This window comes from Zingiber officinale, chromosome 3A (genome assembly GCF_018446385.1).
Source record: "Zingiber officinale cultivar Zhangliang chromosome 3A, Zo_v1.1, whole genome shotgun sequence".
NCBI lineage: Eukaryota > Viridiplantae > Streptophyta > Magnoliopsida > Zingiberales > Zingiberaceae > Zingiber > Zingiber officinale.
Window position 1 is genome coordinate 119,183,108 of NC_055990.1, and position 26,506 is coordinate 119,209,613.

General features: G+C 42.3%; 1 protein-coding gene across 2 annotated transcripts; it reads left to right on the top strand.

Annotated features, from left to right (window-relative positions):
• Positions 1 to 1,036: 1,036 nt before the first annotated feature.
• LOC122052361 (putative alpha-L-fucosidase 1) lies at positions 1,037 to 25,313 on the top strand. 2 transcript variants are annotated; one of them, XM_042613844.1, is made up of 4 exons: positions 1,037 to 1,606; positions 22,513 to 22,559; positions 22,653 to 22,749; positions 24,253 to 25,313. In XM_042613844.1, the coding sequence occupies exons 1-4, from the start codon at positions 1,056 to 1,058 to the stop codon at positions 25,010 to 25,012; spliced, it is 1,455 nt and encodes a 484-aa protein (XP_042469778.1). In that variant the 5' UTR covers positions 1,037 to 1,055; the 3' UTR covers positions 25,013 to 25,313. The 2 variants fall into 2 exon arrangements, with proteins under 2 accessions (XP_042469778.1, XP_042469777.1); XM_042613843.1 differs by having other exon boundaries at positions 22,513 to 22,749.
• Positions 25,314 to 26,506: the final 1,193 nt, after the last annotated feature.

The window sequence follows — 26,506 nt, forward strand, 5'->3', positions numbered from 1 at the left end:
TAGTTTGACTAATGGTTGAATCAACAAAGTAATCAACTCAAGATGATTTGCTAGCGAATAAAATATTTTTATTCATAGGGTTAGTTGATTAGGTAGCCAACTGATGAGTAAGAGTAGTCGATTGATGGAACAATGAGAATCTAGGAAGTGAAGAGAACCGTTGGTTTGATTGGATTTGCTGCTGTCACATGATTTAGATGCAACAATAAGTAAATTGATCAACTAACTCAAATAAGTGGGGTTGAGCCAGGCAGCCAACTAAATACAAGTGCAATTGGCTTAGTTGAAATTGACAATAGACTAAGATAAGTTAATAATCAACTTGTTAGGCAAAAAATATTAGGTAGCTATCAAGAACAAGAAGACTTTAAGAAGGCTTACAAGGGAAGAGTTTGGCAACATCCTTGAGCAATTCATATGAGAGAAAGCAAGTGACATCAAACAAAAGAAGAGATCCAATCTTGTTAATGTTCTTATTGTAATTTATTGTATTATTTATTTATTTATTTATTTATTCATCTATATAAATAAGATTATAAAAAATTTCTCCACCTCTAAAGATCATTTAAGGAGAAAATATAGAGGGGTGACAGGGTATAATTCACTGACGATGGAATAAGAATCAAAGTTTTAAACCACATAAAGGATAATTATTTGGTGTTTGTTGTATTTGTATTGTTTTGGTATTTCGTTAGGTACTAATACATTTGTAGACATAAACAAGCGAAATAAAAATGATTGACTATTCAACCCATCTAATTTCACGCGCGAATGATTCAACAATATTTTAATTTTTTTTTATCACGTACATTTTTTATCAAGTTATTATTTAAATATACGGTGAATTGTTTATACAGTGTTAAAATGATGCATGTAATTAATGTTAGTATTAATAAATCATAAAATCATTACAAAGTTAATTTTCCCTCTTGAGTAGCGTGTATGCCTCTGAGAGTTCAACGAACTACTAGCTGACCGTGGGCCCGTGGGCCCGTGGGCCTGTCGGCAAAAACTTGTAAATATCATCAAAACTTATGTCACTTCATTAGAAGAGCATGTGGAAGCCGATCTACTCCCTCGGAGGTATCGTCCTCCCTCTCCTTCTGCTCCATCATGCGTGCTGGCTTTTCGTTGCTTCTCACTCCACCCCTCCTCCTCTTCCCCTTCCGCCCCTCCCCTCCGCCGCCCAGCTCCGATGGCAGCTAGGCGAGATGGCCCTCTTCTTCCACTTCGGCCCCAACACCTTCACCGACACCGAGTGGGGCTCCGGCCGCGTCTCTCCCTCCGTCTTCCGTCCCGATGGCCTCGACGCCCGCCAGTGGGCCCGCGCTGCAGCTTCCGGAGGATTCGCCCGCATGGTGCTCACAGCCAAGCACCACGACGGCTTCTGCCTTTGGCCTTCCTCTTATACCAACTACTCCGTCCTCTCCAGCCCCTGGCGCGCAGGCAACGGTGACCTCGTGGGTGAACTAGCTGACGCGGCCAGAGAGTTTGGGATTGGAATGGGTGTCTACCTCTCGCCGTGGGATCGCCACGATCCAGCATTTGGGAACACGGTGGAGTACAACGAGTATTACCTGGGCCAGATGACTGAGTTATTGACCAAGTATGGCTATGACTATCCCACTGATTTTTTTTTTTTTTTCACTTTCGATTAGTAAAGTAATTTTAAAGATAAAACTATAAAGAGATTGAACTTTCTTAACCTTAAATTTTCCAAAAGCTACAAAATTTATAGCGGTCAATAACAATAATTTTTAATAACAGAATTTTACAATTGATTTAAGCTGATGAAGTCATGTTGAATAATTCTCTTTTACCCTCTGGCAAACCCTTTGGAGACTTCTGACATTGAATTTGATTATCTATCTATTAAAAGGTTCATCTGTTAAAAGGTTAGGTTGTCTAATTACTGACTTAGTGACTTAGTGAAGATGTCAGTGAGTCTAACTTATGTTTGACAGATGCAGAAGTATGTCAGTAACTGGAAAAGTCCAAGAGCTCCTTGATAGCTAAAGAATATAAACAAATGTTGGTAGGGTGCTCAAAAGGTTAAGGATGACCAAGAACGTGATAGATGAGGCCTCTTGGTAGGGGAAGAAGACTTGGAGGTGAGACTTCCTAGGAAGCAAAAGAAGACCTAGGGGCAAGTCCTCTTGGCAAACTGAAGAAGCCTTAGAGACGAGGCCTTTTGGCTTTTGAGATGTGAGAGATTACAACAATAACAACAATCAAGCCTTATCCCACTAAATGGGTTAGCTATTTGTATCTTCTTATGTCATTGTGTCTTATCTCTTACTATATCATTATCTATATTTAAATAAATTTTATCTTGTTTTATCATTGCTACATGTCTTTTTTTAATCTTCGTCATTTAATGTGCGTATTTGTCATAATTTCACATTGCCTAACTAAAACATTTATTGGTCATCTAAGTACCTATTTGTACTGTCTTAAATGTGTCTCTCAAAGTTTTCTGTTAGGCGTAACTTGACTTTCTCTCTAATCTTCTCATATTTTATTCTGACTATCCTCGTATGTCCACACTGCTAGTGCAATTGACCCCTTGTTAAGGTTGACAAGTTTGAATTGAGTTTTGATGTTTGATCTTGGAAGGAAATTGTGTATTTGAATAGTTATAAAAAAGAGGAAGATTGATGGTCTAATCGATCTTTGGTCAAACTTGACCACAGACTTAGCAAAAGAAAAGTTTCAAGTAGGTCAAAGGTAATCAGATGTTTGGTAGTTTGTTGGAAATCCTAGTAGGTTGCACGAGGTCAGATGTTAGGCAGTCAAATGTTAGGTAGGTAGGTGTGAAAATTTCTCATGAACTCTAGGCAAACAAAAAGTCCTAAAGGAGTGACCTTTAGATAAGTGTGGATGTCTTATAGGAGTGAACTATCGACAAAGGGGAAGTCCTGAATGAGTGAATTCCAGGTAAGTAAGAAGTCTTAGTAGGTCAAGTAGATTAGATACCAAACAAGTCGAGTAGGTCACACAGACCAGATATTATATATATTATGTTCTATGATGCTTCAAATTATTCAAGCGACCGGAAGAGGTCTAGACAATCGGAACTTCATGCGACTGCAAGAAGGTCTAGGCGATCAAACATTTTGATAAGTATTGAATACCATTAAGTGCTGGCGTAGTGGAATAAACTTTGGTCTCGACGACCGGAAGAGATTCAATCGATCGGAAGATCCGTCAACATTTCGAGATGCGAAGTGTATTTGGTCAAAGAAGCTGACGAGGGAGGAGTCCGATTGATTGAAAGTAGGCGTGGGCAACTGGAGCTTGGATAAATAGCAAGGAAAGATAACAAGAAGTTCCAAGTGATCGAAACTACTGGAATATTTTCATAAAGAAGCTTCAAGTAGTCAATCAACATCAACTGAGAAATACTTAACATACATTCCTCTACTTAAAGCTCTCGAAGTACCATTATTCTTGTGATCTAGAGGTGGCAAGACAAGTGCTGCTGGCATTAGTAGCGATTATCTGTTGTAAAGTTTATTTATAACAGTATTATTTTTATTATATCTTTTATATTATTGCATTGTTGTAAAGATAAATCTGTAAGAGGTTTCTCCACCTCCATAGAGTTTCTGGTAAGGAGAAAGATAGTGGATTCATGCTAAGACATAGGACCGTGGAGTAAGAACTTGAGAGTTTCGAACCACGTAAAAATTCTGATGTGCTTTTTCTTTTGTTATGCTTGTTTTATTTTATATATATTTTAGTGTGTACCAACAATCCAGGATGAAAAACATAAGTAAAGTGAAGCGCTATTCATTCATACATAGATGTATTAATTCAATAGATAAGTAATCACAACGGAAATAGTAATAAGAGTAATGTAGCAATGTTAGTGTAAAATAAAACTTACGAAAAAGTAAGGAAAAAGATAGTAAAGGAAAACACACTGGAATTTTACCTTGCAGTCATATTCCATGACCTATGAACCTGTAAGGTGATGAGTCAACCCTCATAAATCCACTAATTTTCTCCTTTAAAAAGGCAAAGAAATCTTTGTAGAAAAATTTGCAATAGAATTAAGAAGTAAGAAAAGAATAAGAACGTTGAGTGTAAAAAACAAACATAAGAGCTTACGAATAAAGCATAATAATAAAGTGGGAAAGACTTAAAATAAAATGTAGCAGGAAAGAGGGCATCCGATTAATACTGTAGAAGAAGCACACTTGTAGTTGTGTGGGATATTCTGGTCGAAATGCCTTTTTTTAGTATTTATAGACTTGAAATGATTGCTATCAATTGATTGTTCAACTGTTAATAGTGGACTGATCCATTGTTCTTGAGTCTTATCCTTCTTGACCATTGTTGCCTCCAGTTGATTGCTTGTGTTACCAGTCGACTCTAAGTCTGTTAGTTGACTCCACCGTGACACATCATCCAATTGCCTTGCATTTGGACTAATTTTGCTAGTGAATGTGTCACTAGTTGACTTATAATTTATCAATCAACTGCTTTAGATAAAATCATGACCGAATCACTTGAATCTCAAACAATAATGTGTTAATTAGGTTATTAGTTAACTGTCAAACCTTATGAGTTGACTTGTTTAATACTCTTTGAATTGTTTTACGACCGTCTCTTCAATCAATTGGTAATTATAAGCTTCAACTTCTTTCGGCAATTTACCAAAAGGCGTAGCTTGTATATTGTATTTATCAAGGCGTAGGGTAGTTTGGTTTATACCAAAAGGCACAGGGAAAAAAAATAAATTCCCAGTTTACCCTTGCCAATCTCCTGTTTTCAATCACCATTTTCCAACCATCCAAGCCACAAATTGAATTGAAAAATAATGTGGTTTGGATGCACGTCCTCTCAACGTCTCTCCCTCCATCGCTCTGTCTGGTTTTATAAACACGAAAGAAATATAAACCTCCTTCGCTTGTCATTCCTTGTCGTGCTGGTTGGTGGGATTGCAAAAGACCAGTTAGGGTTTAGTGATCCGTAAGAGTTTCAAGAGGAGTCCAAAGGATAATAGCATTTAAGGACGTCAGCATCGAAGGACAAACTTCTAGCAAGAGTGAAATTAGTAGAAGAATACATTAAAGATTTAGCGATATATGTATAGATTTATTTTACAGGGTACTTATGTAAAAAAAAAGTTACCCTTTGGTTACAAAGGGTAATGACAAAAATCATGTTTATGGTTTCATTGGATGTTTGTGGAATAAATATTCAACAACACCTACAATATGATTTACTTCAATACTTAATCGATTTGCAAGGTGCTTCACTATGATGCTAGGTTTCAGCTAGATCTTGCTCATGCATTTTAGTTTAATATGGTAGGTATCAATACGTTGGGCCTGATATGCGATCATATCAGGCCCACTTTCTGCCTTGATCAAAAGTTTGGTTTGATACCATATCTACCTTTTATCTCGCTCAACCCTTCATAGTGATTGGGAGTTTGCATAAATCCAATTATCGTTGGTCCATCAATGTGTTTATAATAAAAGCCACTTATGGACTTAATTTATTTGTCTTTGCACTCACAAGAGAACAAATTTTAAGAATAGATTTTTCACCCCTCTCTTTTAGTCTATTATGACTTGGTCATCTGTCATAATAATCCAACTAAAGAGCAGTTGGGTGCACGAAGCTCCCAACAATATGGGGTCCCGGAGAAGGGTCGGACTAAATTGGGTCTATTATACACGGTCTTGCGCTACAATGCAGGAGTATCTTTCCGTGACTCGAACCCGTGACCTCTAGGTCATATGGTAGCAACTTTACTCCAAGGCTCCCTTTCACAACAATCCAACTCTATAGATAATATATTGAAGTCAAAGTTGAGTGTTTGAGTGAGTGACAATTCTTACCGCAGGAGCATATATGCATCAAAATGAGTTATATTGCATTTGCACTTATAGGTCTAGAACCAAGAGGAAGATCCACAAAAATCCATGTGTTATTGGATGCAATAGAGTCTATTTCATCATTGATGATTTCTTTCTAGAAAGCTGCATCTCTAGAAGAAATGACTTCAACAAGGAAAATTTGACAATCTAAGGAAAAAAAATCAGGATGCAATCTTTTTTCTTTTCTTAATCTTCGGCTTATTCTAGGCTCATCAATGAAATGTGAAATTTTTGGTTTATTTTCTACATAATAAGAAGTTAAAAGTAGTACATAAATTGAAGAATGTAAAAAGAACTTTTCATAAAATTCAACATAAATAGATTCAACAATGATATTATTGCTCAAATCTTATAATCTATAAGCTTTAGAGTTTTTGAGTATATCGACAAATACAGATTTTATTCCTCTAGATCTAAGTTTTTTACTTTCATGAGGGTCAAATGTCTTATAAAGAAAGAGATACCCCCAAACTTCAATTATTCAGGTTTGTCTTTTCTACTATGTCACAGCTAGAAACATGTAATTTCTTAGAAGTAATGTGATTACGAATATAACATGTTGTAAAGCCTCACTCCATAAATTATTGAGTAAACCTGAATTCAAAAGCATAACATTAATCATATCTAATAGTGTTTTATTTTTTTTCTCTACTATGTTATTTTGTAGATAAATATAAGGAGCAATTCTTTAATGTATAATTCCATTTATTTTACAAAAGGAATTAAATTCTTCTGAAAATTATATCCTTCGAAGGGGAGCTTGGCGCAACGGTAAAGTTGTTGCTATGTGACCAAAAGGGGTTCGAATCTTGGAAACAGCGTCTTGCAAAAAGCAGGATAAGGCTGCGTACAATGGATCCTTCCCCGGGACCCCGCATGGCAGGAGCTTCGTGCACCGGGCTGCCCTTTTTTTTTTTTTTTTTTTTTTTTGAAAATTATATCCTTCATTGCTGTGAAGAATTTTAATTTTCTTCTCCTTTTGATTTACTAGAAGTGATTTGAACGCAAATTTGGCAATAGCCTCATCTTTAATACAAATCAAGTGAACATACAAGAACTTGAAAATTTATCAATAAAAGTAATAAATAACTTTTCCACCTCTAGTTAAAATACCATTCAATATATATCTATTAGAATGAAAGTTCTAATAATTAACTATTGTGTTGAACCTTAAGAAAATGTTTCCTTTCCATCTTTGCTGGAATACTAACTATTTGTTTAATAAGAAATATAACCACATTTGTACATATATTTTAAAGAATGAAAATTTAGATTAATATGGCATGCCATGAAAAAGAATCAGGCTCGCCTTGACAGTATAGGTAGAATCAGACTCAACAATATAGGTGATTCTTATTTCACTAATTCTAAGTTTGAACATGTCATCATATACAGTCTTTTCCTGACGAATGTCATTCTTAGTCACGATCACTTGATTGGACTTACAATTTTGAATACTTTCTTGCTCAACAAACTAGCAAATATAAGATTTTTCCTTATCTCAAGAACATGACACATTCAATAAAGTGCGGTTTTGGCCGAAGTGAAATGTAGCTCCATGATTCCTTTTTCTTGACTTTTATAGTAGCATTATTTCTAAGAAGAACAATCTAGCCATTAGTCTCTAGCCATATTTGCACTTGTTAGTCACACGTTCAATTTGCCATTTAGGCACTATAGCTATAAATTCTTTGACTTCTTTCTCAACCATATTAGCCTTATTTGAATTTTCAAACTGGCTCTTTTTCTTATTTCTGCATTCCCAGGCATAATGTCCCTTCTTTATGCAGTTGTAGCAAGTTTTTATCTTTTTTCTTCAATGCAGATTGCATCCTTTCGCCTTAAGATAATTCTGAACCATTTTCAATTACAAAGCTAATCTTGGACACATGAAAAAAGTATCTTGAGTACGGGTCTTGGCCTCTATCTGAAGGAGGTGAGTCTGAAATTGCTTTCAGGTGTTGCTCTTTGGTAATTGGAAAATCCTCTTTTAGTAGCTGTGGCATGAGGAAGCTTAGAAAGAATTGCGCCCACTTGTAGAGCATCTGAAACCTTCCTGATCTTTTAATTGACCTACAATAACTTGTTGCTCATGCACTTGATCCATTATAGGCATGCCATCATTCAAGTTGAATTCAGAATACAACAACAACAACAACCAAGCCTTTTCCCACTAGGCGGGGTCGGCTGTATGAATCCTTTTACGCCATTGAGCTCTATCTCCTATTATATCATCATCTATATTTAAATAAATTTTATCTTGTTTTATTGTTGCTAACCAAGTCTTTTTTGGTCTTCCTCTTCCTCGTTTTATATGCATGTTTATCATAGTTTCACATCGCCTAACTGGAGCATTTATTGATCGTCTAAGTACATGTCCGTACCATCTTAAACGTGTCTCTCTGAGTTTTTCCTCAATAGATGCAACTCCTACTTTCTCTCTAATGCTCTCATTTCTTATTTTGTCCATCCTCGTATGTCCACACATCCACCTTAACATCCTCATCTCTGCAACTCTCATCTTCTGCTCATGTGCCAACATTCAACTCCATATAACATGGCAGGTCTAATGCTGCGGTTTTATCACCTTTAAGTTTAAGAGGTACTTTGCATCACATAAAACACTCGACGCTCCCCTCCATTTCACTCATCCTGCTTGTATTCTATGTAAGACATCTCTCTCAATTCCTCCATCGTTTTAAAAGATCCAAATATAACAAGGGATACCTAGGAATCCGCCTAGCGGCGCCTAGTCCCCGCCTAGACGATCTAGGCCCTAGGCGCTGGTCTGTCGCCCGACTAGCGCCTAGCGAATTTTAGAACCTTGAATTTAGCATTTACTCCTTCACGTGTTGCATTTACCAAAATAATATCATCTGCAAACAATATGCACCACGGTACTATGTCTTGAATGTGCCGAGTTCGTCCATAATTAGTGTAAAAATATAAGGACTTAGAGCTGATCCTTTATGTAACCCTATCATTATTAGAAATGCTTCAGTTACTCTGCCTGAAGTCTTTACTCTGGTTGTTACATCCTCGTATATATCCTTAATTAGTTCAATATATGTTACGCTAACACCTCTCTTTTCTAAAATTCTCCATATAATTTCTCTTGGGACTCTATCATGCTTTTCTAAGTCGATGAATACCATATGTAGATCTTGTTTTGCTCGATATTTTTCAATTAATTATCAAAGATGTATCTATTGTCGACCTTCCAGGCATAAACCCAAATTGATTTTCTGTTACTATGGTCTCCTTCCTTAATCTTTTTCTATTACTTTTCCCAAAGTTTCATAATGACTCATTAGTTTAATACCCCTATAGTTTGCACAATTTTCTTATTCTTATATAAGGGAACCAGAGTACTTATCCTCCATTGATCGTTTTTTTTTCTTTCAATATCATGTTAAATAATTTTGTAAGTCATTCAATACCAAGCACTTCCATACCTCTATCGGAATATCATCTGGTCCAACGGCTTTTCCATTGTCCATCTCATTTTTACTCCTGAAGTTTGAATTTACGATAAAATTAAAATTTCGATGCTCATTGACCTAATTAAATTACCCAAGTTAAGTTAGTCTAAACCTTCATTAAAAGTTGATGAAATACCTCTTCCACCACTCTTTTATTTACTAATACCCTATTACATTCATCTTTAATATATTTTATTTATAAGATCTCTTATTTTTCTTTCTCTTTTAGCTATTACTATTGATGTCTTTTCCCTTCTTTTGATCGATTTTGATATAACCATTCAAAGTTTCATTTTACTCACTCACTTTCTTAGCTTCTTTCTTCAGATATTTTTTAAATTTTCTCGTTCTACAAATATATAATTCCTTATAAGCTATTCGTTTTCCTTCACTTTCTCTTGTACTTTCTCGTTCCACCACCAAGATTCTTTACTTAGCGGTGCATGCCCCTGAGGACACTCTTAGCTACTATTTTCAATTTTGATACCATCTTATCCCACCATGTTGTATTAGAGTCATTATATATTTCACCTAATGCTTGTACTTCTACCTTCTCTTTAAATATATTTTCCGTCCTTTAACTTCCACCACTTAATTCAGGACTCGTATATATTTTCTTTCTATTGATACTATGTTTGAGGCGTATATCCAACACTATTACCCTATTTAAGCTTTCTCTCGGGATGACTTTGCAATCTTTACAAATCTTTTATCCTTCTTCCTAACCATAAGAAAGTCGATTTACGATCTATTGTTTTTTGAATGTGACTAAGTGTTTTCTCTTTTCTTAAAAACGTATTAGTTAATATAAGGTCATATGTTATCGCAAAATCTAATATAATTTTTCCTTCCTCATTTCTCGTTCCAAACCCATAACTCCCATGTACCCTCTCATATTCCTCATTTTTTCACTCCGACATACTCATTTAGATCACCTCCTATTAAAATCATTTCATTTGGTGAAATATTTTGTAATATTTCATCTAAGTCGTCTCAAAACTTTGATTTGGTAGCTTCATTTAATCCTACTTGTAGTGCATATATGCTAATTATGTTCATAGTTTCTTTCGTCACTATTATCTTAAGGGTTATAATTCTATCCCCTTCTAACTACTCCTATAACTTCATCCTTTAACAAACTATCTACAATAATACCCACTCCATTTCTGTTTTACTCTTTCCGTGTACCATAACTTAAAACCGAGTTCTCTATCATCTTCTTTCTCACTGTCCATTTTGTCTCTTATCTGTAAAATATTAATTTTCTCCTAATCATCATATCTACTACCTCATTTGATTTACGTGAGAGTTCACATATTCCATGTCCAAATCTTAGATTATTAGTTTTCCTATCATATTTGTTCTTATCTAACGGATCCCGTCAACCAAGAGTCGTGACGGGCACGGGCGCTCTCTGGATCCTCGAGTGCTCCTCGAACCCGCAACAAAACTGGAGGGAGGGTGCCCGTGACGGTCCTCCGGCCTGTCGTAAGTGGTGGAGAAAGTGGGCCAATTTGTATTAGACACGACCTTTGGCGAAGTAATAGCCTCTTTATATAGACGGAGAAGGCGACTGCCCACCGAGGTGCGACGTGTCGTGAACCCGTCGCAGTATGCACTTGTCGAGAACTTACGACACCGCTGCCACAACCAAGCGTGTTCTTTGATGGGACAGGACCACCCGTTGTCGGACTAGTATGGCACGGCCCATACGACTTTGACGAAAGATGCCCGTCTTTACCCACCGTCGATCGCCACCGGTAGGCGGGCGATGAACGTCGTCGGACGGCCTTTATTCTTCTGTCGCGTCGGCACCTCCTCCGCTTTGGCCATTTGCTTTATTTGAAGGCTCGGACCCGGTCCCTACCGGTGCCTTTACTATCGATTTCCCTTTCTTGAGTCCGGCTCGCCCTTTTCCGGCGAGCCACTGACCCTTGACTCCCTCGGCGTTGACTCCTTATGGGGTTCATTTTTACGCGGATCACTTGCCTTCCTCTGAGTCAGTCGAAGGAGGCAAGTCCGACCAGCCGATCGCCGATCGTCGAACGATGATCGCTTAGGCGCTCGGCGAGCGTAAAGATGCTCATCCGTGCGGCGATATCATGTCCGTCGCGATACTTGTCCGTACCTTGATTTTACGGGAATCGATGTCCGTTGTTCTCCCACTACCCCTCGCGTGCTCTGCACGGGGGAAGCTCATTAAATCTGCTAATGCTTAGGGCGACACGTGGCGCCTGCGTTTGTCGAGTATGGCGGTTCGTCGCTTCCGATGGGACGGCCGCCGTTTGAAGCAGACGATCCGATGACAACCTCGATATCGACGACCCGGATCGGACGGTGGAGATCGTTTCCGGCGGCGATATAAGACCCTTGACTTCGTTTCCGCGCGTTTCGTCTTCTTCGTTTCCAACTCCTGTCGTTCCCCCTCTCACCGGCGACTTTGTTCTCGACTTTCCGGCGATCACACGGCTTCTTCCGTCGTCTTCCTACCTGAAGAGCCTTTTCTCGCGTCGACGCATTCTTCTTTCATTAATCATCCTTTTCACCGGTTTTCTTCCATTGCTTGAACCATCCTCTTATCCCGCATTCGGCCTTTCGATCACGACCAAGGTACCTCGCGATCGGCCGGCGGTGCTCGGGTCTTTGGTACTCGAGCATGGAAAGTCGGTTCGACGAGGAAGGCGCCGTCGCCTCACTCGAGTATATGACCTACCGACCGACCACGAAATAGTGTTAGCCACGCCTTGATCGGCTAACGATCCTCCGCCCAGACCGTTGTCTTCTTGGGATCGATTCTGGCGGCGACTCGTTTTCCTCCTCACGAGTTTTTCTTAAGTTTGCAACTATTTCCGCGTTCCGCTCGGCGAGTAGTTCCTAATTCTATTAGGTCTTTGGCGGCGGAGTGGTAGTTTTGTTCAATGAAGCGGGATTCCTTAACCCCAATCTTCCACTACTTCTACTATCCCAAGCAAGTCGAGTGGGGCACCTTTGTTTTCCAATCTAGGATAGGCTTCGTCCTTTTCGATAATATGCCGAGCTCAAACAAACACGGAAGGAGCATTTTTCTATCGCTTTCGGCGGCCCGGTTCCGCACTCAGTGGCGGACGGCTATACAAGCTGTGCCGGAGCTCAGCGAGTTTAGAGGTGGCAGACTATCTCCGTGCAACGCTAACCTAGTCGGTCGGTGCTACCACATTGACAAGATGCTTCTCCCGGAGTAATGTATATATTGACAGTCTTTCTACACCCGATCCGCCTCAGCAGACGAGTAAGCTTCCTATCTTCCCTTTATTTTGTTCTAACTGATTTTCTCCGCCTTGCACTGAGGTCACGTGGCGGGCCGAGCCACCAAGAAGCTCAAGACCGCTCGGATTGAGGCGGTGGCACGAGCCGCGAGGCAGGCATTGCTCGGTTGATCCGGCGGCGAAGAAGGTGAGGGCGCCAACGGTCCCGAAGCCCGGCGCCCCTGCCCCTCCCGACGAGGCCACGAATATAGAACCAGTGAAGGGGGAGGTCGATTCGGTCGATGATGTGCTGCCAGGCGGAACGCCGGCGACCGGAATCCGTGACCGCTCTACACTGATGAGCCACAACCGGCGGGGTGCGGATGCTACCTGTTGGTGCTGTCGGGCAGTTTCTCGAGAGTACCCCACCCTCGAGATTCTCGAAGCCGGCTTGGAAGTGCCGCCGCCAGTTCAAGGACTCGACGACGTCTCGGCGTTTAGGCGAGCTACCCACCTCTTCTGCTGGCGGGCCATCTCAGAGCGGGCGGCCGAATTTACTTAAAACCGTTCTGCGCCTCCCTTCGAGGCGTACATGGCTGCCGCCGATCGGCCGGTGTTTCCTGAGCAGATGATCACCCTGACGGGCCCTCTCGCACAAGCTGGATAGATGCTCGGTCGGATAGCTAAGTTGACTCCGGGCGGCTCGGCGACAAAGAACCTTCAATCACCACGGGTATAGCCCTTCCCCTCTTCTCTCTCTTATTGAAGTTTTACCCTGCGTGTTTGCTAGCAGGCTGGGTGGAACAGATCGCCATTAGCGATCGGTTGGCGGTGGAGGAGGAACCAAGAAACAAAGCGCGGGGGCGCGTACGACCGGTCCGCTCTGGAGAAGGCCAATCGCTAAGGCCGAGCGGAACGAGCCTCCGATCCGCGGCAAGGTCGTTCGGCTTGAAACAATGATTAGCATGAGACAAGGAGATCCGGACGGCGATCACTCTAAGCAACAGCCATCAACGATATGGACCATGAAGGTGGAGATCCGGGCCGGAGCAACGATCAAGGACCTGGATGCTCTGCCCACCGAAAAAGAGCCGCCGATCTCCAAAGATTCATGGAGACTGAAGGATCTCAAGCTGCTGCAGCGACCGCCCACGTCGGCCAAGGAGTATCAGAGGGGAGTCACCCGCTCGGACGAAGTGAGGAAGGCGCTCCGCTAAGGCTTTGAGAGAAGTTTACCGACAAGATATCCCTTTCGAGGAGGCCATCAAGGCGGCGGTGGGCTATCCAAGACCAAAGGTCACCGTCTCGCCGGACTATCCCCCGAGGATCCGCGAGCGTGATGGACGCCATCCCCGACGCTCTTTTGATTTCGATGTGTGAGGAGCGTTTCAGAAACTTTTGAATTGCCGCTTCGCCCCGCTATCTATGTAATGACTTTTTGACTTGCATATTAGATAATCTTCTGCTCCTTTCTATTTTAGCAAGAAATTTTTCCCTCGTCCCAACTTTAAGTGTCTCGATATTTATCGTCGAGCTCGGGTACATGGATATTTATAAGCGGTCCGACTCTCGATTTTACGACGGGCTCGTCGGTTCGTCGCTTCGGATTATTTATGACGCGGCTCGTCTCGATATTTATCGTCGGAGCTCGAGTAGCGGATATTTATAGCCGATCTGCGCGGTTTTTTAACGACGGTGCTCGTCGGTTTTAGCTTCGGTTTTTATAGCGGTCGGTAGCGGCTCTCGGTTTAACGTCCGGCTGAGCGGTAGCGGATATTTATAGCCGATCGGCGGCTCGATTTTAACGACGGTGCTCGTCGATTTTCCTTCGGTTTTATAGCCTCGGTGACTCTACGGTTTAACGTCTGGCCAGACGGGCTTCCGTTTTAGGCGCTTGGCGCCATTTGATCCAGATACCTCCTACGAGCGGCTCGGGCCTCGCTTCGCAATAACCTCCCTATCATCCCGAACAGTAGCAGGGCTTTGGTTTCCTTCCGCCACACTAGTACGCAGCCGGTCGAACAGCTCGGGGTCTTGATTTCAGCGCTTATATTCTATATGCCTACCGAACGGCACTGGGTCTTGTTCGAGCTCCGGCCGGATATAAACCTCCCTACCGATCGGCTCGGGGCCTTGTTCGAGCTCCCTCGGATATAAACCTCCTACGAACGACACTGGGTCTTGAGTTCGAGCTCCCTCGGATATAAACCTCCTACCGAACGACACTGGGTCTTGGGTTCGAGCTCCTCGGATATAAACCTCCTACCGATCGGCTCGGGGCCTTGAGTTACGATGATAATGCCTTATATTCGCTCTTTTGACTTTTCATCTGCATGAAATACGTGGTGATTTCGATGATACACCTTCACCCCGCCTTGCGGTAAAGGGAGGTGGTTCGCGCTCCACGGCTATCTAGGCCGTCCGTCCTCGTCCTCCGGATAATGTCTGGCCGGCGGAGCTTTTCGATGATTTGAAAGGGCCCGCCCACGGAGCTCAAGCTTGTCGGCGTCGAACGGCTTGACTTTCTTCCGCACAAGATCGCCGACTTGGAACGATCTAGGAATTACGCGACGGTTGTAGTTTTGCTTCATCCACGACGGTATGCCATCACGAATCGGACGCTTTCCCTCTCTCTTCTACCAAGTCCACCCATGTTTCTTCGTTCGCGTTGTCATCATCATAGCTCGGATCCGGCTGACTCAACTCCGACTTCGACCGGTATGACGGCCTCACCGCCGTATACCAAATGGAACGGTGTGACTCCGGTCCCTTCTTGGCGTCGTTCGGATGGCCCCAAGACGCTCTTCATCCGCCGTCCGACTCCTCCCAAATGGTCGAGGCCGAGCGCGAGTATCCGAAGAATTTCCGGTTGGCGACTTGACGGCCGTTGGCTCCGAGGATAGGCCACGGACGTGAAATGTTGCTCAATGCCGTAGCTTTTGCACCGATCCTCTAACATCTTCCCTGTGAATTGCCGTCTGTTGTCGGACACTAGTCGGCGAGGGACGAACCGGAAATGATGTGTTGCCGATGAATTTTTAACCATTTGTTCGATGATCTTTGCGGTGCCGGCCTCCACCCACTGGAGAAATAGTCTACCGCCACTAGTAAAAATTTCCTCTGCCCGGTCGCCATCGGAAATGGACCCACAATATCCATTCCCATCGATCGAACGGACATGAGATGGTTGATGCCTTCATCTCCTCTGCCGGTCGGTGGGAGAAGTGTGATACTCGCGTGAAGGCGTAGAATCTTGTCCGAGCGTTTGTTTGTAAAGTCGCAAAAGTATCCGACAGAGGATCTTCGCAACGATGGCGTCACCCTGGATGACCCCCGCATGATCCTTGATGTACTTCACGGAGGATGTAATGAGTCCTCCCGAGCTACACATTCAGTGAGCGAGAAAGCTTTCTTGTAAGGCGATCTCCGATGAGTGAAACCGACCGGCTCTTCTTCCGAGGAGCCGTGCATGTCTCATCGGATGGTGTGGTGCCCGAATGGAGGAATTCTATAATAGGTGTCCTCCGGTCACTTGGAAACGCGAGGCCTTGCATCCACCGGTCGACATGCGCCACCAGCAGCTTTTTCAATTGGGTTTTGAATGGCGACCGGCGTTATTGAGCTCGCGAGTTTGGCTAACTCATCGTCCCCTTGGTTCTCCGTTCGTGGGATCTTACGAATAAGCACCTCTGGAAAGTAGTTTTGAGTTTTCAAAGGCCTCGGTAGAGTTTGAGCCACGATTGATTTCAAAGGTCTTGGAAAGTTCTTGACGTGTTGTGAATCGAATAGAGTGTCACCCGACCTGCCCCACGTGCGTCTGCCTGCAATCCGCCATGAGGGCCTCATACTCTGCCCATTGTTAGTAGCTTTGTAATCTAGCCGGACGGATAGGTGCATCTTTTCTTCTTGAGGTGAGAGTAGTAATATTCCGATCCCACTTCCGAGAGTGGAGGATCCATCCACATATATTCTCCACATAGCCCGGCTGCCTTTGCACATCATGAAATCAGCTAAGTTGGGCTTTAATCGCCGGCGGGCTGATATTGGATGTCAAATTCACTTAACGTCCACTGATAAGCCGTCCGGACGCTCGGATTCAACAAAGACTCTTCCGAGTGGACTGTTCGTCCGGACAATAATGGTGTGAGCCAAGAAATACGGTCGCGGTAGCGCCGAGCGGCTAGAACCAAAGCAGCGCCAACTTCGAGCCCGGTAACGAGATTCAAGATCTTTAAAATGTGGCTTAGAAAATACACCTGTTGTTCTCGCCGTTCGCCCTCACAAGTCTTGAGCCTACAGCGTGCTCGATTGACGACAGATACATATAAAGTGACTCACCCCCGCCTTGGCTAGCACTGGCAGAGAATTAAGATATGTCTTGACTCTTGAATGCTCTGTCACATTCTTCATCCCACTGGAACTTAGTGGCCTCACGAGATCCTGAAGAATGGCAGGCTCGGTCGGCGGTTACGGAGATGAATCTGGATAAAGCGGTTATCCGGCCGGCGACCTTTGACTTCTCTTGTATTTCTTGGGGCGACATGTCTTGCTTTAACCTTGCTTGGATTTGCTTGATTCCCCGCTCATCACTATGTATCAAGAAACGCCTCCGTTGGCTCGAACGGGCACTTTGGGGATTTAGCTTGACTCCGTATTTGCAGCGTTCGGAAGGTTTCTTCCATATCCTCGAAAAGATCGGCCGCTCGGACGGATTTGATAAGAATGTCGCCACATAAACTTCCAGTTCCGCCGATCGCTCCTTGAACACCTTGTTCATCAAGCGTTGATAGTGGCCCCGTTCTTGATCCGAGCGGCATTACATTGTAACAATATATACGTCGCCGTTATTCTGAGCTTACTTTTCTTGATCTTCCGGCAGGCGAGCCAGATGATATCCTTGGTAGGCGTCGACATGCAATTAATTCGCAGGCCGTGAGAGTCCACGGTGATCTATACGGCGGAGGATAAAAATCTGGGCACGCCTTGTTTAAATCTCGAAGTCGACGGACCCTCCACTGCCGCCCGGCTTGGAGACCAAGACTACGTTGGCCAGCTCGGGAACTGCACCTCGCGTATGTGGCCGGCCTTGAGTTTTTCCACCTCCGCCGGATAATGGCATTACGCTCGTATGAAGTCCCTTTTCCCTTGCTTTCGTCCGAGTCCGGACACGATTCATCTTTGCGCTAGGCTCGCGAAATTCGTGTAACTCCAGTGTGTTGACGAGCAGAAGACATCCGTGATTTCGTTGGAGGCATGAATCGCCTTCTCCTTCTTCCCCAAATCGAGGCGATAAAAGTCGTGGCCTCCGATCGGGTCGGATGGATCTGGACTTCCTCCTTTTCATCATAAATTAAGCGGGATGCTTCTCGGTTATGGCGTGTACCTCGATTGGGCGCCCGGCGGAACAAGCTTCTGCTCGGATCATCTCTATATAGACCGTTGCTAGGCTGATCTCCCGCACTTCTCCTACTTGTCCTCCACGGGAACTTTATCTTGGTGGAAGGTTGAGACAACCGCTTGGAATTCGCCGAGCGCCGGTCGTCCCAAAATGACGTTGTAGGATGAGGGAGAGTCGACCACCACGAGTTTATTGTCCTGGTTCTCCTGACGGCTCTTCTCCCGGTAGGTGGCGGTAGGATTTATCCGACCTTTGAACCGTCAGTAAACCCGTAGGCGGGGTCGTCGTGGCGATGACTCGGCTCGATCAATTGCGGTGATCGAACGCCTTCTTAAATATGATGTTGTGACCGAGCTCCGTGCCAAATGTCTCGATGGATGGTGTAATTTGCTATTACCGCTTTAATGAGCAGCGTCGTCGTGAGCATTCTACTCTTCTAAGTCCCCGGTCCGAAAGTGATTTCGGTCCACTTGCCCGCTCGGTTGCGCAATGCGCGTGGATCTGCGCTGCGGACGCCCGCCTTTCTGGCTCGGTTGGAGTCTCCTCCGGTCGGCCCACCAACAATAACGTTGATCTCGCCCCGGAAGTATTGCTCCTATTTTCCTCCTCCCGAGCGGACGGTCGTGACCGTTCTATGGACGCCCGGCGATTCTCTGCCGCGGAGATCGGTGCCGATCGGGTGTCTGTGATGTCGCCCTCTGCGGGTCGGTCGGCCCACGTGAGTCCTACGTCTCACAGCCGATGGGAGGCGACCGTCGTTCGGCTTTCCGGAGCAGATGGACATAAAGGGAAGGCTTGGCATCCCTCGTGTTGTGCGTGTCGTCGATGGAAGGTGCGAACAGGGGTCCACCTCTTCTTTGGCTTGGGTCGGGCCCACTTCAGTCGCGCGATCCGGCGTGAGGGATCGAATTGCCTTGCCTCGGTCCTCGGTGGGCTGGCGCGGCGTCTTTGTTCCGCTTCGGCGTGAGCAGTGCGCGCTCCGGTGGGTTTCCTTTTCCGGCGGCTTGCGCTTCTTCCACATTTATATATTCGTTGGCCCGATGTAGCGTGTGATCATAATCTCGGGCGGCTTTCGGATGATAAGAAGTCCCCATCCACGAGGCCTTGCGTGAAGGCATTCATCATCGTTTCCGATGTGGCCGTGGGGATATCCATCGCCACTTGGTTGAATCACTGAATATAACCTCGAGCGATTCTCTCGGCTCTTGCTTGATGGCGAATAGTCGACACTTGTCTTTTGATAACGCCACCACTCTGCGGTGGTGGAGGAAGGCCGTCGAATTCCTCAAGCTCGTGATGGATCTCCGTGACCTCCAAACCACCGCTGAGCCGATCCAGAGGTGGTAAGGAAGACTTACACTTTACTCCATCGTCGTATGCGATGGGCGTGGCTATGATCGAACTTACCCGGATGATCGTCCGGGTCATTGTTCCATCAGATTCGCTGATCGTCGGAGGCACGTAGTGTTAGGCAGAGGGTCTCGTAGGATAGCCTCCGAAAATTGGCGATTGATCCGCCGGGAGAGTCCGCCGGGAGCTTTCCCTTCAGTCATCCCGCTGGCATTTCATCCGAGGAAGATCCTCATCTCTTCGGTGGTATGGCTTGGGTGCGAAATAAGGCCGATGGAATGCGACGGTGGGCTGGAGGTGCTTCCGCCGCCACCAAACGCAGATGTTGCTTGTTGCTCACGCTGGCGGATGCTTTTTGTTTTGCTCCATGAGTTTGGCGGCCCTCATCTCGACCGGGCCGAGTTCTTCAAAGCGCCACCGTGTGTTGTCGTCGGCTTCGTCCATTGTTCTTGTTCGAACGCAGAGCGTTCCGTAGACGGCGCCACCATTTGATCCGTCGAACCAAGAGTCGCGGACACGGCACGTGGCTCTCTGCTGGATCCTCGAGTGCTCCGGCGAACTCGCAACAAAACACCTAGCGGGAGGGGTGCCCCGGCGACGGTCCTCCGACGCTCAAGTCAGGTAAGTAGTGGAGAAAGTGGCTGCCAAATTTGTATTATGCGTACCTTTGGCGAAGTAATAGCCTCTTTATATAGGACGGAGAAGGAACTGATGCACGCCCACCGAGGTGCGTACGTGTCAGCAACCCATGCCGCGGTATGCACTTGTCAGAGAACTTACCTGACACCATGCTGCCACAGTCCGAGCATGTTCTTTGATGGGACGGCAGGACCACCCGTTGTCAACTAGAAGTATGGCACAGCCATACGACTTGACGGCTGTCAGAAGATGTCCCCGTCTTTTACCCACCGTCTGACTGGGGTGCCCGACCAGCCGGGCGGGCGATGAACGTCGTCCGGACGGCCTTGATTCTTTGCGCTGTCCGGGCGGCACCTCCTTCCGCTCGGTCATTACGCACTGCTTTATTTGAGCGTCGGACCCCTGATCCCTACCAGGGTGCCTTTTACTATCAGATTTCCCTTTCTTCTGAGTCCGGTCGGCTCGCCCTTTTCCGGCGAGCCACTGGACCCTTTGACCTCCCCTCAGCGTTGACTCCTTATGGGGTTCCGGATTTTTACCGCTGGATCATAACCTATGGTGTTAGAACTCTTGCCTATTTAATACTACACCCAAGTTCTCATGGAGATGTAACGGTCCTTGCTGAGACATTACAGTCGGACCCTGTAACGCGAACTCTTGCATATTTATCACTACACCCGAGTTCTGGAGATATAGCGGTCCTTGCCGAGACGTTACAGTCGGACTCTGCAACACGTTCCTTCCGGGGAACAACCTAGCATTAGCACAATAGTTTAATGGATTCATTCATGAAATATTTGTCATAGTTTGATGCTGGCTGGCAACCTAACGCAACCTTCCTCCTTTATCCGGGCTTCGGACCGGCCATGACTGGTCATCATGGGCGGAGTTGTTAAATTCAGAATACGTAAGTCAAAAAATTATCCAATCCTCTTTTCTTGTTTTTGCATTTGATTTTCAATGCAATCCAAGTTTCTCTCAGTGTGTTCTGGTTGGGATTAGAATAAAGATCATATACACAATTTATGAGAATATTCAGAATATGACTTCTGCAAGCTAGAGTCTTCCTTATGCCTTTTCCTTTCAATCTTCATCTGCTTAGTGTCTTCTGAACTTGGATCTGCAAGTGGAGCTGGACTTGGATATGTAAGTGGAGGTAATTTAGGATTCAATGTGTAATAAATCTTTAGAACTGTGAGCAAAAACACCATCTTATCCTTCCATCAAGTGAAGTTGCTTCTATCAAACCAATCTAACTTGATGAAATCCTGATTCATGATTTAAGGTAGAATTCTTCTTGATCTCCATTGCAATGTTTTTCTTAATATTGTTAGAAACTGAGAGGAAACTCAAAGCCTGAGTCATGTAGAACACTTTCTTAAGAAGATATTGCCTCTAGTATCAAGGGAATTAGAGACAAGTCTTCTTCAGAATAAAACAAAGCTTATTTTGAATTCTCAAGTTTGTTCTCAGATTCAAAGTTTTGACCAAAGGAACAATAAATCCTCTTCTTAATCAACAATCTCATCTCATGGTTGAAAGATACATCCTTTTATAAACAGTTGCATATTTTAACATGAAAAGCCATATGCTTTTAATTTGAAATTAGTTTTACTTGGCAATTCATAGAAAATAATAATTTTGATAAAATAAATTAATAACATTAAATAACAAAGATTTACAAAATAGTGTCAATTAATTTTTATGGAAGTTCAAATGTTAAGTGTCTAGTCTTGATATAATATATATTGATCCAATGTAATATGATCTCAACAAACCACACAAAAGAGAATTTTTATTATTTAAATTAACATGGTTAAAGATACATTAATAAGTTCTAATTGTTTGATTTTCTCAATGTGGGACTAAATAATATCCCAAATTACAATCTATATAACAGTTTGTAGGTCACAAGAGATCTCCTGCTAACAAGAGAATGTTTAACAAATGGAATTCCTTAAATTTCTACTTTCTGTTTCCTGCTATGCTCTTCTGAATTGAATTCAGAGTCAGTAGTAGATTTTCTTCAACCTCTTTCAGACTTGGAGATTGTTAATCAAGTCTACAGTGGTGTCACTGGAAGGAACCACAAAAGCTTGCTGTTTTCTGTATTAACCTATATGATGTTGATGTTGAAGCTGGTGTCATTAGCTTTGAGTCTGTTGTGGATTGTAGTTGTGGATTGGTGTAAACTTCAGTACTACCTTGCACTATATCAACTGAAATTGTGGAGTCATTGCTCCTGGACACTCTTTTATAGTGGTTATCCAAATATGCAGTACTGAACTTAATTATGCCACCATGTCATACAATTAATGGTTTTTGTCTCTTTGATTCATGCTTTATGTTGAATTTTTCATCTAATTAGCTGACCCCAGCTAGTGTGGGATAAGGCTTGGTTGTTGTATAATATTCTGCAAGAAGAATAACCCAGAGAATGTTTATTTTTCTGAATTTCAATGTATGTTTCATGAATTGCAATGAATGTTCTCATATCATCTTTTGGCATTGGATTGCTGTAACAGATATGGTGATATTCTGGAGGTTTTTTTGGACGGTGCAAAAGGGGAAGGTGAGAAGGACATGGAATACTTTTTTGATCTCTGGTTTCAGCTTATCCATCAGTTACAGCCAGATGCGATGATATTCTCTGATGCTGGCCCAGACATTAGATGGGTAGGAGATGAGCTTGGAGTTGCTGGCTCTACTTGCTGGTCTCTTTTCAACAAGAGTGCTGCCACGATTGGGGGTACTAATGAACCGTAAGTCTTCATTTACAATATTTTGGTTATAAGAACTTAATTTGTATGGCATGCTTTAGTGAGTGCTATATGTTTGAAGGTGGTTTGATAATCTGATAGTATTTTACAATGTTTGTATGTTAACTCTGGTATATTGCCACACTGACAAACTTGTTTAGGAATAAAAGTTCTTGCAGCTGCTATTCAAGTTATGTGGAATATAGCATACTGGTAAACTATATTTTTGTGTTACTTTCCTTTCCCCTCCTGCTCCTATCTTTTCACCTTAGTATATTCAACCTCGTTAAAAAAAATGAGAGTGGATGGCAATGTGTGGGTTAGATGAAATAAGAAAATGAAATATCAATCTACTCCTATAACTTGAAAGCTTACTGTGGCAGCAATTTGTTTTAAAGAATTATTTCTATAAAGAAACAATACAAGTATCTAGCAAAATTGCAACCAGAAAATCGTACACGCATTTCATGGTTCAGAACTCTTGCTCCTGTGCACAAAGATGCAATTAATTATTTTCTATGAGAAATGCAATTGGAGAAGCACTTCTTTCATAATGGGGCCCAAAATTCAATTTCAAAGGATTAGTGCTCCATCTCCCAAATTCTCAAAACAGTTTTCTGCCAACATCTAGATTTATGAGTTAAATTAGGACAACTCAATTGGTTTTTGAAACTATCATAGGAAAGACAGTAGGTATATAGAGCACCGCATCATTAGACTTCAACAATATGTTTCCTTTCAAATAAATATCCACTTTGTCAGTATTATCTTAACACATCTGATAACAATAGAAAAACCTCCTAATCCCAACTAGTACCTTATATTCCCAACTATAGGAAGCATTCTATTCCAGAGTGTAGATTCTAAATTATTCCTTAAGTTGGCATCAAATCAGTTGGTTTTCTTCGAGCTTCAACTTTGCTTTTTATCAGCATGAGTAATATAAATATCAGTTTTACATTCTTCAAACAGTTTAGGATATTCTCACCTAAAACCATCTATGTTGTGCCCTTGTGTCTTAGGATTCTCAAGGACACGTGGGCTTTTAATGATCACTGGCTAGTCGGTTATTCTATTTCATGATTGCAATCAGCCTATTTGATTGTCAGGACTGCTTTCTGTAAAAAAAAAAAAAAAGGAAAAAACTGCAGATATTATGATAACTAGTTAATGCACAAACATTGAAGGAAGGCTGACTTTCTTAAGGTTAGCTTTAGAGAATCGCTCAAGTAATGCATTTCACTATATAAATCTGGATTTCATCTATTAATTTTAATTTGTAGCTTAAATTTTTCAAAAAAAAAAAAAAAGACAATAAAACTAAACCTGATTTATCACTTGGTAATTTTATTGTCTAGATAGTGCTTCAAACCAATCACTAGTGCCTCTGATCTTTTTGATAAAAGTGTATACTATTGTTTTCATTTCAACATGTGCATTCTAGGTCCAAGATTCAGTCAGAAGTTTTAGAATCTAATTATCATTCTTCTCGCTTATATTCACTAGGTATGCTCGGCATGGAGATCCTGCTGGAATCGACTGGGTTCCTGCTGAGTGTGATGTATCCATCAGGTCAGGATGGTTTTGGCACAGTTCAGAGCATCCAAAATCTGCACTCGACCTACTTGACATATATTACAATTCAGTAGGAAGAAATTGTTTCCTGATACTGAATGTTCCTCCTAATTCAACTGGCCTTATATCTGATGAAGACCTTGAGGTTCTGCAGGACTTCGCCACACTTCGCACTGCAATTTTCTCCCATAACTTAGCTGAGACTGCCACCATTACAGCAAACAGCATGCGTGGGGGTAGAAGTGATGCAAGCTTTTCTCCATTAAACATACTCCATAAAAGTATCTACAATTACTGGGCACCTGATGAGGGTGAATCTGAGTGGGCTATCTTCCTTCATTTTGAGCAATTGGTATCATTCAATGTGATTCAAATCCAAGAACCAATTCAAATGGGTCAACGTGTTATCAAGTTCCAAGTTGACATTTTGATACATGGAGAATGGGAGACAATAGTAAACGGCACAACAATTGGATACAAAAGGCTCCTGCGTTTTCAAATGGTAGAAACTCACTCTTTGAGGCTCACCATCAACAAGTCTAGGGCAGTGCCATTGATTGCTTATTTGGGCATTCATGTTGACCCTTTCTCTGTAGTTTACAATTCATTTGGTGCAAAATCTTCCTCAATAAAGAAACATTCCAAGCAAAAATACAGAAGTTTTTTCGGTGCACTCGAGGTTGCAATCTAGGAGACTCAGTTCTTTGAAGATAAAATTTACCTTTTGAGTGGAATTTACTTGGAATTAAGTAGGATCTGTAATATATTTTCATTGTGCAATTATGTGGACCAATATAAATAGATGAATTCTCAATAAACTGTACGAGTGTTGTTGCATTCAGGACCTCTAGTAAGTGATGAGGCTTTGTAAAGTGCTTATTCTTGTTTATCTTTTATCATACAGTTGGGTAAAGCGTATTGTTGTAAAGACAAGATTATAAATGATTTCTCCACCCCTGGAGGGTCTTCGGGAAGGAGAAAATTAGTAGACACATATCTAGATGTAGGTCTTGGAGTAGGAACCTGATTGTTTAGAACTATGTTTCTGTGCTTATTTGTTTTATTTTTTTAGATCCAAGCAACACAAATGATCTAGCGCCAAGCCAAATCTGATCAAAGAGTTGTTTATTTTTGTATTTATTGGATTGGTTTGGGTTTTGATAGTAGATAAAATTATGAGTTTTGGTTTAATTTCATTACAGTTTTCTTTAATTTTGCATTATTTCATTTATATTTTAGAGTTGTTTATTTTTGTACCGGAAAGAAGGAAGCTTAATAGCGTTAGAGGATGGAGTTTGAAGGAAAATTTAACCACAATATCTCTGATCCACCGAAATGAAGGATTTAATTATCGGAGGTTAATAACGATGGAGAGCTTGATATTAATCGAAGATTTTGAAAGATGGGTTGCGTTAAAGAAAGAATTCATTCCTCCAAGAAAAAAATTTCTCCAGAAGAAGAATAATTGAACAGAAAGACAGATCAAGGGATCAGAGGCAAATACTAATATTTTACCAATTGAAATCTCATGCAGATTAGATAAATACAAAAACCCATTTGCACTAAAAAATAAGGAGGATTTAGAAGAGAAAGTAGAGATCAATGAATCATCCTTCTCATCAACTAACTAAGAATAATCAACCATACATTTTATCATCTAAAAAGGAGGAAGATAAACCAATTAATGGAGGAAAAAAATCAAAACCATCTATATCTCCAAGGGTTGAAACTTGAAAGGGAAAGTCTGGCTAAGGACTGCGGATATGAATGTGTCCTTTAAAAATGAAGATGATATTATATCCTTTCAATGTGGGGGTGGAGGAGATATCATTGCTTGAGGTTCGAAAAGCAAAAGGGCACATGATGTACTTCATATATAAGAAGATGGATCACTAAAAAAATTACTGTCCAAGGAGGATATCTAGCTAAGGATCTACCAGAAGACTCGGGAACCATTTAAAGTAATGCCCAAGGTAATGAAATTTAAATTTTGTACAAATTTATTTTATGATTATGATTACAATTTTGATAAAATTCTCAATTTAAATCGGCATGTTAACTTAGGTTTTGAGTTAAATATTTAAATAATATTTTCTATTTAGGAGAAAAAGATTTTGATAATAATATTTTAAACTCAGATAATATAGATAATATACATTTAATTTTTAAGGATAAAAATTTGAAA